A 15,411-nucleotide genomic window follows, 5' to 3' on the forward strand; every position below is an offset into this window, starting at 1 on the left:
CTCTCTCATCTACCCACACTCCAACCCACCCCAATCTTCCCCAACCTACACCATTGTACCCCACTTTAATGTACTCTACTCTTACCCAATTTACCCCAATCCACACCACTACAATCCAGTCTACCACACTCCACTCCAATCTATTTACCTCCACTCCACCCTAGTCTATCCCGCTACCCTCCAATCTACCCCACTCCACTCAAATCTACTCCACTCCACACTAACCCGCTCCACTCAGTCTAACCCAATCAACCCCACCCCACTCCTATCAAACCCATTCCACCCCAATCTACCGCACTCCACTCTACTCAACCCCTCTCTGCTCCAATCTACCCCAGTCTACCCTACTCCAATCCAATCGAAACCACTCTTCTCCAAACTACCTGACTCCATTCGTTCTACCCCACTCCATTCTATTCCACTAAACTACACTCCAGTCCACCCGGTCCAATTTACCTAACTCCATTCCAATTTACCCCACTCCAAACTCCACTGCAATCTACCCAACTCATCTCCACTCGAATCTACTCACTCCACTATAATCTATCCAGCTCCAATCTACCACAATCTACCCACTCCAATCTACCACAATCCACTCCAATCTATCACACTCAAATTCCCCCAAACTACCCCAATACACTCTACCACACTCCAATCCACTCTACCCAAATCTACTCCACTCCACTTTATACAATCTACACACATCCAAACTGCCACACTCCACTCTAATCTAACCCGCTCCACTCAAATCTAACCATCTCCACTCAAATCTAACCCACTCCACGCCAATCCCTCCCACTTCAATCAACACCAGCCCACTCCACCACATTCTACTCTACTGCAATGTGAGGAGTGTTTTATTATCATGTCGGAGTGGTGCTCTTATTCCATCTTTGGTTGCAGCCTTTAAAAATGCAGTGAAGGGAGGAAGAGTGAGAGATGAAGACAACACAGATTATATTGGTTATTGTAAATTATTCTGCTGGTCCACACACAATTCTCTTACACAACAGCTGCAACCACAATCCTGTGCTGAATATAACAACCATTACTTTTAGCAATAGATTGGTGAAAGGCCACTTTGTCACAAGCTGGGCCTATTGTAGGTCACGGGCTAAATGTTGCTGTGGAAGCTACTGACCCTTTGGGGCTTCAGGCCACTAGCATGTCATTGGGAGTTAGGTGGGCAATAGTACTGCTGTGCTTCTGGTGATAAGGATTCCACATACATGTCTGGGTGCACACCATGTTATTCTAGAATACAGGAGTAGAATACAGTCCATTAAATTGACATTGCTCCACAGTTGAGCCCTAGTTTGTACAAGGTGTTGCTTAACTTTTAGAATGAGTGACACCCTAAAATGTTGACAAATCATTCAAACCTTTCCAAATGAGCAATTGCAAAGAATACACATACTAAGGAATCCTACTTTTTACTTTCAATGTTAGAAACAAATATTATAATAGTCGAGTTGCTTGCAAGCCCAAACCATACTATTTTTTTCCGTGCACTTATTTCATGGCAACCACCAATTGCAATACAAGGCATTTCACAAACTGACCTTTTCTTTCACTTCCATTAGGTCAAAGACATTCACATTCACCTTGAGCTGTTATCCATCGAGAACGGTCTGCTGACACCAACCCTGAAGGCAAAGCGAGCTGAAGTTACCAAGTACTTCAAGAGTGAGATTGAGAGCCTCTACGCGGGTCTTCATGAGTAGATGTCCTCCACACAAAAGGATATTGGACTGTTTAATGATAGCACACACAAAAGTCACAGAAGTCTACTTTTCTAACCATCTTACCTACTTATGTTGGTTGGTTGGAACATTTGCCTAGAGGGTGCCAACTGGAGAGTGGACTATGCATTTCTTACCACAGAGCTCTTGACTGCTGAGTAGTTTTACATCAATTGCACTACAGGAACCTTGTTCAATATGGATGGCAATAACAAACCTGAGGATATATTTCTTGGCCTGCGATCCTCTTTCAGAATGAATGGACCCTTCCCAGTGTCGGCAGGTTGTCTGCGTCTCCACTGCGTGCAAAACAGTGTTCCAGTTTAATGCTGTGGGGCGCTATACCAGCCATGTTTGATCCAGGTTGAGTGGGCGGGTCTTGAGGTGATCTAATAGAAGCAGGTGGTGCTGCTCCTGAATTAGGTATATTTGGTGCCAAAGTTATGCCTATTTAGTGGCATACAATTTTTTTAAGCTCCTTTATTTAAAACAGCAGATTCATCGGCCCAGGAAGGACTGACTAAATATCCTAATACCTGTGCCTTCCCAGGAGGAAGCGCGGGCACAGAGTGCTGGAGCACACACCACGACATGGCTAGTTACCCACACAAGTAAGCAGTCTAAGCAGAGGCAGGCAGTATTTTTCCTAGTTAGAAATTAAAGATGTATCCAACTCTGTAAGAAGGATTGCAGGGAGCAGTGGTGCTTTAAAAACACCCAGCAACAAATTAAAGGGATTTTTTGAAAGAACCATATGGTGCATGCTGCCACACAGCTATCAGGCTAAAGTCTGGTCTTGGGTATGCTAAAAACCAAGGTGGTAGATGGCTACGTAGATGTGATTAAACAATGTGGAAAATAGAGTGTAGTGGGCACTGCAAAAGATGGGAAACCTGCTCAGTTTGTGTGTTAATGTCTAGTCTAGTGAGCAGTCACCGTGTAGCCCTTGCATGGCCAGCGGGTTGAATCATTGCTTTGACATGTGGATGCAAAGACAATCTCATCCCTGCATATTCCCTATTCCCCTGGCATCACTGTGTGTTTGCGTTACAGGCATGAAAGCACTCTTCAAAACATACATTAAAATGGTTGTATTCCTGGTGTAAAACTATATACTTCAATATTTGACAAACATGCACTTTTGTTATATATGCTAGATGGTGAAACTGCTTTTGTGTATAGGACATCACTTGGCTGATCAAAACAAATTCCCTTTAAATACGTTGAATTTAACTTCCGTTAAGCGTTCTTGATCTCATAAACCAAGGAAATGTGACCTTATCTGCCAACCATGTGCCTTTGCCAATGTATCTTTTAAAAACAATAACAATGGAATTGCTTCAATGGGTGTCATTGTTCCATATGTTTGTACCAGATTACCAGAAAGCAGTAACAATGACAGCAATATAATATGTTTTATTGTTCCGTATATATTTATACCAGATTACCATATATCCAAGTTCATGCTTATTAGTTCCAAAATAACAGATATTAGGATGAATATTACACAAATGCTACAAACATATTCAAACATTAAAATGGCACATTTTCCATCCATGGACTCAGATCTCCCATGCATTGTTATAATTCAAAGAGTAAAAATAGACGATTGCCAGTTACGCGTCACTGTACGGTTTGATAGGTTGACTCAAAATTTAAAGTGAGAATCACAGTGCCTAATTGCCAGCAGCATTACCATTTCATAAGTGAATAAATGTAGAGTTGTTGACTTAACAACAACAACATACCGATCAGATTGGGGACCCATGGGAATATTTAGAGACCTCAACTCTGGGAACATTCCCGAACTGTATACAACAAAAAAAGAGGTTCCAGAGGGTCTAAAGGTACAGTGAGTCAACCGTGCAAGTCACCAGAATGCATATCAAACTACCAACTGAAAAGATGGTAAACAAAGACACCCTAGTAGATGGTCTAAGGTACCCATCAGTCACCACTCGGAACCGCCCTTCATCATTTGGGATTCCTTCATTACCCCATATATGCGGGTGTACTATTCTCATGAACAAAGGTAACCAAGATGGTAAAATGGTTCCTTTGACTGGAATAGAGGGTAGTATGGTCCTTTACTTCCTTAGAAAGGTAAGTAGCAAGTCAAACAGTGACTGACAGTGTGCAGTGCAAGAAAAGGAAACTAAATACAAAAGAATAAAAAAAGGTGTGCAATTAAAATTGGATTGGGGAGTAATGAACAATTTTATTCGAGTGATACTCGGCCTACCAATATTTAAAAATTTGCCAGACAGGTTGAAAAAATAGCTGTCTAGATGTGGTACCAGGTCGACATGTTTCAGCAATAGTGGATACAATTATCCTTGCTTTCTTCAGGACCTAACAACAAATATTGCTACTGCAAAAGCTAAAATAAGTGAAAAAGTGACCGTCGGTTCAGAGGCCGGCGTTGGAGTACCGACGGACAGAGCGGTGCTTCACTTCACTACTGAGCCGCTGCCAGGTGGGGTGAGGTCTTCACTTCTTACAAACTTGTGAAAAACACACGACTTGTAAGAATAAGACATGATGTGACACCTAGGAACCTTCGGGTGATCTCTGTACCTGTCTTTATATATGTTTTCTCACTTTTTCACTTATTTTAGCTTTTGCAGTAGCAATATTTGTTGTTAGGTCCTGAAGAAAGCAAGGACAATTATATCCACTATTGCTGAAACATGTCGACCTGGTACCACATCTAGACAGCTATTTTTTCAACCTGTCTGGCAAATGTTTAAATATTGGTAGGGCGAGTATCACACGAATAAAATTGTTCATTACTCCCCAATCCAATTTTAATTGCACACCTTTTTTTATTCTTTTGTATTTAGTTTCCTTTTCTTGCACTGCACACTGTCAGTCACTATTTGACTTGCTACTTACCTTTCTAAGGAAGTAAAGGACCATACTACCCTCTATTCCAGTCAAAGGAACGATTTCACCTTCTTGGTTACCTTTGTTCATGAGAATAGTACACCCGCATATATGGCCTAATGAAGGAATCCCAAATGATGAAGGGCGGGTCCGAGTGGTGACTGATGGGTACCTTAGACCATCTACTAGGGTGTCTTTGTTTACCATCTTTTCTTAGTCAGTTGGTAGTTTGATATGCTTTCTGGTGACTTGCACAGTTGACTCACTGTACCTTTAGACCGAGTTGTTGACTTACCCCCACCCATGCAAGTTGAACTTACAAACGTGTGGCAAAACAAGAAAATATTAAAAGAGTGAGCAGGGGCAGGGCAGTTGTTGGCCAAAAATGTCTGTGTTTTGAGCTCCTGGCAATATCAGAGCTTTATTTCCTGGTCTGGTGCTTCAGGTCTTTATGTAAGAAAAACACCATCATTTCACTTTGTTTTCCCTCTCTGGCTTCCATGTATTTGCTTTGGTCATCTAGTATTTAGATTTTTATGGTGGCAGAAACTGGTTGAACAGGCTCACCTCCATGTGCTCTGTTAAGAACAGACATTTATCCAGTATTGGGGTATCTTTCATAGATTCACATGCCTGAATCATTCCCCGTCGTCGAGGCGGGAGTCCCACGGTAAATAAAAAAGCAGTGCCAAAAGCACTTTGCAGTAGTAGGCCCTAGAAAAAAGGCCTGAGGCCTATATTATAGTAGCCTATCTACCTCCTTATGCTAAAAGACCCAAAGTCTTTGCTCCAACCAATCAGCTCACAGCACCCTCTAGAACCTTCCCTGCAGAGCCAGCTCTCCTCAGATTTTCACCGCACGTCGTGGGTGAAGGGAGTCTCCCTGAGCTCTGCTCAGTTTTTTCTTCAGTTTTATTTCTTTTTGGATATAAGCTCGTACTTCATTTCTCTGACCCAATTAAGGCGGTAATATGGCAGAATGGCAGTAAATAAGGTAATAGACTATGATTTATGTCTAACCTTTTCCTCAGTAACTCTTACGTTCTGAGAGATGAGGCCGCTTTGGGTCAGAGACTTTTACCGGCCACTTCTAAGGAGGATGAGGAGAGGTAGAAGGGAGAAGTCGCGCCAGGAGCCTACTGAGGGCGCGCATACAAACCTGCCACTTCTGAGGAGGATGAGGTCAGGTCGAAGGGAGAAGTCGCGCTACTGGGAGCGCGCATACAAGCCATAAGATTCACCTTGAGTCTTTATAGGCACTTCTCACAGAGGATACAACTCCCTTGTTTCATCCCTGCACTACATCAGGGAAGCCCTCTTGACCGGACATTAGGAGTATATACCAAATATCTCCATGTCTAATATTTCTGCCTCACCAAAATGATCCTCATCTACGATGGTCGTCGACGATGGCCTCTTCCTCGATGGTCGTCGACGATGGCCTCTTCTACGAGGGTTGTTGACGACCGCCTCATCTATGGTGGTCGTCGACGACAGCCTCGTCTACGACGGTCGTCGACGACGGCTTCGTCTACGACGGTCGTCGACGACGGGCCTCGTCTACGACGGTCGTCGACGACGGGCCTCGTCTACGACGGTCGTCGACGACGGGCCTCGTCTATGACGGTCGTCGACGACGGGCCTCGTCTATGACGGTCGTCGACGACGGGCCTCGTCTACGACGGTCGTCGACGACGGCCCTCGTCTACGGTACGGCCCTCGTCTACGGCGGGCCTCGTCTACGACGGTCGTCGACAAAGGCCGCACATTGATGACGGCCTCATATCTGACTGCTGTTTTTTTCATAGTGTTATCTACAATGGCAATGCCTAGCTACGACGGACGTCTGTGACAGTTTTATCAAGATAGCTTCATATTTGTGCATGGTCTATATTACACATGGCTCCATCTATGCATGGTATCATCTAGGGCTGACCATCATTCAATTGCCTCATCTATGAGTGCCTCATCTACGGAGGATATCGCCTATTTTAACCTCATCTATGATGGCATTGCTATGACTGTCTTCTATGACAGCATCATTCACTAACAATGGCCACGTTTGCCAATGGCCACGTTTACCACCAATGGCCTCGTCTATCAATGGCTTCCTCTGTAAAGGGCTTGCTCGTATAATGGCCTTTTATGCCAATGGCCTTGTCTTACAATGGTCTCGTCTACCAATGACCTAGTCTATCAATGGCTCTGTCTATCAATGGTTTTATCTACCAATGGCCTCATCTCCTGATGATCTCATCTACCAATGACCGCATCTACCGATTGCCTCATCTACGAAGAGCAAATGGCCCCGTTTGTTACCCTCATCTACGGATGCCCTCACTTATGAATGCCTCATCTTCAATGGCATTGTATATAGCTGTCGTCTGACAGCCTCGTTTGGAAGGGTTGCTCATGACGGTCATCTATGACGTCGTGCTAGTCTGCAATTACCCCGCTTACATGACCTTGTCTACGACAAAATCTATCATGAGATTGGCTGAGATGGCTTCAGCGGTAAGAGCATCGTATATATTTTTTTTAACGTAGTGGGCAACAGCTAGATTTTTACTGCCAACTACAGGCAAACAGAATATGTCCTTCATTGTTTCGAGGAGGTATGCATCACGAGAGTGGTACATATAATAGACTAAGTCTATTCCAGCAGTTTTTCTGCGCATAGAATAGAAATAATGTGTTCCTACTAACAGCCCATCCAATCTGATAGGCCACCGTTACCAGTTCTGTAACTTCACAGACTGCTCATTAGCAATCTAAAATCCTGCAATACCTGTCTCCACACCGCCTTACAAAGAAGAATGTCGTCTGAACCTTATTAAAAAAAAAAAAAAAAAAAATTAATTAACAATAATTTCTCTACTTTGGCAGTAGCCTCTAGTAGAGCTGACAATATTTTATCCTTGATCGGTTTCTATGATCGTCCAATGTGGTTGGACATAGCGAATTTCAATGACCTCATTCCTGAGGACCGAAAGCGGGATGCAGGAAATATTCTGTTGGAAGGTGCATGCCAGGAATGGCTTAAAGCCGCTACCTTCAGCCCTGAGCGAAGTTTCTAGGCATGGCCTATGATGAAGAGTTGTCGGTTTGCTAAACATTTGAATGATGCCCCCTTAGTTATAAAACAGGGGACTGATAATGCACGATCATTAAGCACCCTTTAATAGGGGCGCGGATCTTTCAGAGAAGCGTAATAATGGGGTTTTTCATCAAGAGGAAGATACCAAAACCAAACGGATGAACAGTATCAATCTCAGTACAGCCTTGCAGCCAGGCATCTTTCCGTAGATAGTCTGTCTACTTTCTCCTGTCACGAACGAGATTTTAGTATCCAAACTGAGACACTAACAGGAGGCCATGATCACCACAAGGTTCCAATCATTTTATCCTTTTCTCGCGTGGTCCCGAAGGTTTCAGGTTTTTGTTTTCCAAGCAACAAGGAACTATGTCGGACCAATGTGTTCTAAACCTAGTAACCAATGGCCATTCCATGGAATTCATCAGTCAGCCATATACTAATAGGCCCAGGGGTCCCCCCCATCCTCGTTTTCACAACAATTATGTTATTTCACCAAAAGATATTTTATGGCTTCTCTGGATGGAGAGGGTGCGAATTTCCACATACTTGTGCACCCCAAACAGCACGAATATTTTCGCTTTCACACGGCTGACGCCCATTATTGGTGCGTAGTGCTCCCGTTTGGGCTAAGATCGTCACCAAGAGCCTTTCACGAAGTACTTGGTACTAGTGGCAGCAACATTGAGGTCTTGAGGAATGCAGGTGTTCCCGTCTAGACGATTGGCTGCTTAAAGGTCCTTCTGAACACGAAATCAGGATTGCCACAGTAGATGTACCCATCTCATTTTTTCTCTGGGGCTGATTCTCAACGACAGCATATTGCAGTTAGGCCCTCTCCAAGTAAATGTATTTTCTCGGAGCAGGTTTAGACACAATCCGCAACAAAGCATTCTTGTCACACGCCCACCAGTTGTGTTTTCAAAAATGGGCAAGGTTAACTTCATAAGGTCAGTTTCAGTTCAAATGTTTGTTTCGTTCCTGAAGATGTGCTCTTCAGTGGTACATCTCGTACAATTAGCATGGCTCAAAATGACACCTTTTCAGATAGAACTACAGTTTCAAGATCAATAACCAATGGGTTCGTTCGACGATACCATCAAGGTTACGCCGTGCATGATCAATCCTGTACATTGCTGGTCGCAGACAGGAAATATTGCCCAGGGTCGCACGTTCCTGCAAACCATTCCAGGGTTTGTTTTAACGCTTGATGCCTCCATGGAAGGATGGGGAGGTCATCGGCAGGATTTGCAGAATTCAAGGAACATAGTCTCAAAGACAACGACAACAGCAGATCAACAGGCTTGAGCTCCTCAACGCTGTTCTGTCCTCCCAAGCATTTCGCTTGAGGATTGAGGGTTTGTCTGTGCCAGTACAGACCGCAAACACCATCCGCATGTCTTCTATCAATACACAAGGAGAAACTAAATCTGCTATACTCTCGCAAGAGATTCAGGAATTGTGTGTAGGAGTTGCATTGCACAAGATGTCTTGAGAGCCGAACACGTCAGGGCTCTCCACAATGCTCTGAACATGTCTCAGTCGGACTGTCACGAGTGGACGCCGGAAAAGGGACGGGATCCATTTGCATTCGGAGAGAACAAGGACGGCCGATATTATGCCAGCAGGTTTCCTTATTAGGAATCCAGAGGGAATGCCCTGTCCATGCAAGGGTCAGGGTTTTGTGCGAATGAGTTTTCCCCCAATACCATTGGTTCCGAAGGTGTTCTGCAAGATGAAGCTGCAAGGTTACCATCTGATTCAGATTGCACCCCGTTGGCCAATATTGGTTCTCGTAACTTCTGCTATTGTTTATAGACAAGCCCATTCGGCTGCGGCTTGGGCCTACGATATTGTCAGGGGACGGAGATCAAGTGGTTCTGTCGGATCCACAGTCATTACTATTGCACGCACAGCTTATCATTTGTTAGAGTTCAAGGGCATCAACGTTTCAAAGAACTGTTGGGAAATTTTGACCAATTCTCGTGCCCGAGGCACAATCAAGGCTTATCGCCTCAAATGGAAGCGATTTTGCGGTTAGTGTGAGGTGATAGCAGTTCACTCAATTACGGTTACTGCAGAACAAGTTCTCCATTATCTGCTCTTCTAGCCAAGTCTGGGCTTAGTTTTTCTTCAACAAACAAAATGCGTCTTGCTGCTCTTTCCAGAATTAGGAAATGTTAAAAAATGTTCTTTTGTCTGCTCTTCGGCGCTTGTCAGACAGGTTATGAAAGGGCTTTTCCGAGCCTTTCTCTCCAGTGCGAGCACCCTCCCAGAGTGAGCACTCTGCATTGCTAGTGCGGTTAATGCAGTGTACATTTGAGCTGATCCGTAGACCAGCTCTCAGATTCCTCACCTGGAAGGTTGCCCATTTACTGGCTCTTACTTTGGCAAATAGGGTTCGTGAAATCTAAGCTTTCACTATAATGAACACCTCACTTTTACATTTTTCTCGGTACTATGTCACCCTTTGGTCGGATCCTGGGTTCATTTCTAGGGTACCGACACAATTTCGCTCTAACGAACCGGTAAGATTAAGGACATGCATGTTTTCTTTCCAAATCCTTCAACCCCAGCTGACAGAACATTGCATTCTTTAGACATCAAAAGATGCTTAAACTTCTACACCAGAGAACCAAGACTTTTAGAAAATCAGATCATCTGTTTGTGACTTATGGCCAGATTACATTGGGTATAGTGGTCACTAAAGCTACGTTTTCTAGATGGATAGCCTTTGCCATCCAGTTCTGTCACAATCAAGGCTAACCGACCTTTGACAAGGTCTGTTCGATCTCATTCCGCAAGAGCTGTGTCAGCATCTGCAGCTTTGTTTGCAGGGGTGACGCTTGAAAACATTTGCCGTGCTGCGACATGTAAGAGTGTCCACACGTTTACAAAACATTACTGCCTACAATCCGCAAATCAGAATGATGCGGCAGTGGGCCAAACATGTTTCCATAGGAATACATTCAGGTTCTAACATTGGTTTCTTTCTTAATAAGTATATATAATTCAAGTTGTTGTTTATAATATACAGACATGTATTATCATATACTGAGTTTCTATGATACTAAGGTTCCTCTACTGTAGGAAATTGCATGATTTCTATGTTGTTTCGGAAGATGACTTGTCAATAGGTTAATCTCTAGCCGATTGTTGGTTGTTAACAGTACATTCATGGGGGTGCACTACAATAAGTCTCCCACCATCCGCAACCGACTTTGCCAGGTTTACTGCTTGCTATTCTGATTCAGGCATGTGAATCTATGAAAGATACCCCAATACTGGATAAGAAAACAAGTTACTTACCTGTAACTTCAGTTATCCAGTATTGGTGTCTTTCATAGATTCACATGCAACCCACCCTCCTCCCCGGAGAGTCAGTTCTCTAAGTTTGGGATACTTGTTCCCACTTGTGCTACGAAAATCTGAGGAGAGCTGGCTCTGCAGGGAAGGTTCTAGAGGGTGCTGTGAGCTGATTGGTTGGAGCAAAGACTTTGGGTCTTTTAGCATAAGGAGGTAGATAGGCTACTATAATATAGGCCTCAGGCCTTTTTTCTAGGGCCTACTACTGCAAAGTGCTTTTGGCACTGCTTTTTTATTTACCGTGGGACTCCCGCCTCGACGACGGGGAATGATTCAGGCATGTGAATCTATGAAAGACACCAATACTGGATAACTGAAGTTACAGGTAAGTAACTTGTTTTCTTATATTTCCAAACTGGAATATCATTCTGATAATGCAACTGTTCTTCTGCAGGAGCCCTGCACAACTGCACAGAGTACATGTGTAGGAAGGAGGAGTTATAGATTCGTCCACCTGCTTCTAAAACATAATTTGTGATTTTAGTTTGTGCATTTAGACAGAACGTATTTCCCCTTTTAGACAAACGAATGCAACACCAATGGTTTTACATTTTTTTCGGGAGTAGTTTTTTAAACTAAATGTGCCCAATTAATTTGATCTATTACCCTTGCAGCAGCAGTTAGATTTGAAATGTATTCTTACTGAGCTCAGCTGATGTGCATTTAAGAGACATTCATATTTCTATGTGGAATACCAACTTTTGTTGGCCTTGCTATCCTTCTGCCAATTCAAAGGACTACTCGCTTAATGCCCCTGAAGGCGATATAAAATCCTTTACTGCTGCAAAGTCAGAATATTTTATTAAAATTTCTAACACCTTTTCAAATTCACAAGAGCTGCCATAGTGAATCTGTGGAATCACGTCCTGCCAGACCTGGCCCAAGTATTGGCCCTATGGGAGATGCTTCCTAGAAGCTCAAGGGGCTGAACTGAGAGGGTCAGAATTGGAGTTTGAAGGCAGGGGGGACCTCTGCACAGTTGAGATAGCGAGGCATTATTCTTGATTTTTGGTACCTGGGACAAGGAGATAGTTTTGATTTTGCATAGCATGCACACATGTAAAGGACTACATCACTTTGCTTTAGTTCACTTTTCTGGAACTGGGTATCCTAGCAATAGCGTTTGAATTGGCTTGGTCCCAACACCAGTGTCTGCGTGGTTAAGACTTCAACATGCCCCCTACAAGGGAATAATATGTCTGGACAGGAGAAGGAAAGAAATCCCTACCTGCTGCATTGAAGAAGGTTTGCCTGGTTGAATCAGAAAAGGGGCTAAAGGGGTCACACCCATGATAGTAAAACCTGCTTGCCTCTGTGGAACTTACCTCCTGAGACTGGTGGACACAGATGCTCTTGAGACAAAGTAAGCTCTTGCCTGTCTGGAAGAATCAAGGTGAACCAGTCAGTGGCATCACCATGGTGGAGCCAAAGGGGGCCCGTACCAGAAATGCATTACTCGTGGCCCCCACTTGTGTCACATTACCACAAGTATTAGGTAAAACAAAGAACACTTTCAAAGAAAAATAGAAAGCAAGCCTCTAGCTGTTTAGACAAGCCAGCAGAAAGAAGAGGGGCTGCAGGGACAGGCACAGAAAGAAAACTAGAGTTGGAGATATGATATGAATTAAAAAAGAAAATGAAGCGAAGGAAAGGAAAGGAAAGGAAAGAACTGCTCCATCTACATCATGCATAAATAGATCTATATATACAAGCATAAGTGCACGTACACTCTTCATGTTATGGGTGACTCCACCATTTTTAGCCTGGTGTGCACCCTGAATATCGACCGCAGAATGCAAATGAGACAAAATATAGAGTAAAAAATATTGAAAAAATAATATTAACAGGTAAGTATAGATTTTCTATACCTTACTTTATATATATATATATATATATATATATATATATATATATATATATATAAAAACCATAGGTTTCACACCAGTTATAGTTAGGTGGAAATTTTACTCGCATAAAACCATTGAAATTCCCACGTTATAGTTAGTTGGACTCACTATAACTTGCGCGTGCAATGCACTGCTGATGACGTCACATATTACATCACTCATGAGATGGTCAGTGACATCACTCATGACATCACTGATGACATCTCAAATGACATCCCTGATGACAACATCCTTGTGACAAAGTGGCAGACCTCCTATCAGCATAAAATAACCCTTGACACACACATTCAAAAATAAAAACTAACATTTTCTTAAAAAAGGAGAAACCAATACCAATTACAACAACTTATTAGGTAATTCCAACATCTACATACACATCCACTCATTCACCAACAGTTCTATATAGTCACTCATGCATGCACTTACTCATCATATGTACTCATACACCTATACATCCTGTTACACACTAATACTCATCCATATAGTTACTCACACACAAATTCACACATGCAAATAAACTATCAAAAAAATATTTACTTGATTATACTGCTATATACACACCACTACACATACTTCTACAGAAACGGAAACATATTTACTCTCTTAAACAATCAATTATAAAAACACATACTCACTAACCCACCCATACACACAATCATCCACCCATAGTCTTGCACACATGCTGTCTTCAAAATACATACAAATAGTGAGTCACTCATTCATGCATCTGTGCTCTAAGTAATATCCCCCACCGAACCATACAGACACTGATACTGATACTCAAAAAAACAACTAATAACCCATGTACACACTCATGTAGCTACTCACCAACCCATGCAGCCACTTATACACAAAGTGAGACACAGATACAGATATTTAAATATTTAAACATTACTCGCTAATATATGTATTCACTAAGATACATTTAATAAGTCAGTTAACCAATCAATTTTACACAAAAAAAACATCCATTTAGACATTTATTTACCCATTTATTCTTCCATCAACCTTTAGATATACATATATAAAAAATATTTTTCAGAAAGATACACATTCACTGGATGATGTCATCAGTGATGTCATTTGAGATGTCATCAGTGATGTCATGAGTGATGTCACTGACCATGTCATGAGTGATGTAATATGTGATGTCATCAGCAGTGCATTGCACGCGCAAGTTATAGTGAGTCCAACTAACTATAACGTGGGAATTTCAATGGTTTTATGCGAGTAAAATTTCCACCTAACTATAACTGGTGTGAAACCTATGGTTTTTTCAGTGAATTTAATAGGTTTTTTAAATGCTAATTCCTAACTATAACTGGTGTGAAACCTATGGTTTTTTCAGTGAATATATATATATATATATTCACTGAAAAAACCATAGGTTATAGACCATATATAGTTAGGAATTAGCATTTAAAAAACCTTATTTTACTCACACAAAACCATTGAAATTCCATATATAGTTAGTTGTACTAACTATATATCGCGCACCCGCAATCCACTGCTGATCATGTCACATATTACATCATTCATGACATGGTCAGTGACATCACTGATGACATCACTGATGACATCTCAAATGACATCACTGATGACATCACTGATGACATCTCAAATGACATCACTGATGACATCACTGATGACAACATCCAGTGACTGTATTTTTCTGTAAAGTTAAAATATGTCTTACATATTGAAGAATGAGTGGATGTATAAGTGTCTTGATGAAGGATTTAGTAGGGGCATGACTGACTGTATGAGTGACTGATTAAATGTGTCTCACTGAGTACATGGGTTAGTGACTAAACTGTCTTAATTTGTGCAGCATTATGTCTGTTGTTCTGTAAACTGCTGCATGTGTTGATCAGTAGCTATATGATTAACTATATGGGTTATTGATTGGTTGCCCAAGCATTTGTATGGGAGACTGAGTGTGTGTGTGGGTGGCTGGGAGGTGTATGACTCTGCATAGATGTGTGAGCAGTTGATTCACTAGATGTATGGGTTCAAAAGTGCATGTGGAAACAGCTGTATGGGCGGTTGACTGTGTGCATGAGTGTATTGGTGAGTGAATGGATATCTCAGTGCTACATGTCAAAGTAAGTACATATGTAAAATACAGTACATGTGAGAGTTGATATATATAAATAAATGTGCATAAGAGCCAGTGAATGTGTGAGTGGCTGTATGGATCATTGTGAACTTGTATCCAGGATTGTATAAGTGAGTAAATATGTTTTAGTATATGTTTGAATAAGTAAGGTGTGTATAACTGTATAGTTGAGGAAATGGAGGTGTGATTGATTCTTTGCATGACTGACTAGGTGTGTGAGTAACTCCATGGATGAGTGACAGTCTGTGAGTGTATGTTTATACTGAGTGTATCTAAGATTATATAAGAGTCTGAAGA

General features: G+C 42.2%; 1 protein-coding gene across 4 annotated transcripts in view; it reads left to right on the forward strand.

Moving 5' to 3' along the window:
- The window catches only part of ACSL5 (acyl-CoA synthetase long chain family member 5), a 248,611-nt gene extending 245,314 nt beyond the window's left edge, over nucleotides 1-3,297 (forward strand). For all 4 annotated transcript variants that reach the window (XM_078643777.1, XM_078643778.1, XM_078643779.1 and 1 more), the window contains one exon: nucleotides 1,584-3,297. In XM_078643777.1, coding sequence (XP_078499903.1) covers nucleotides 1,584-1,724 — 141 coding nt within the window. In that variant the 3' untranslated portion in view covers nucleotides 1,725-3,297. The remainder of the gene's footprint in view (nucleotides 1-1,583) is intronic.
- Nucleotides 3,298-15,411: the final 12,114 nt, after the last annotated feature.

This window comes from Lissotriton helveticus, chromosome 5_1 (assembly GCF_964261635.1).
Source record: "Lissotriton helveticus chromosome 5_1, aLisHel1.1, whole genome shotgun sequence".
Classification (NCBI taxonomy): domain Eukaryota; kingdom Metazoa; phylum Chordata; class Amphibia; order Caudata; family Salamandridae; genus Lissotriton; species Lissotriton helveticus.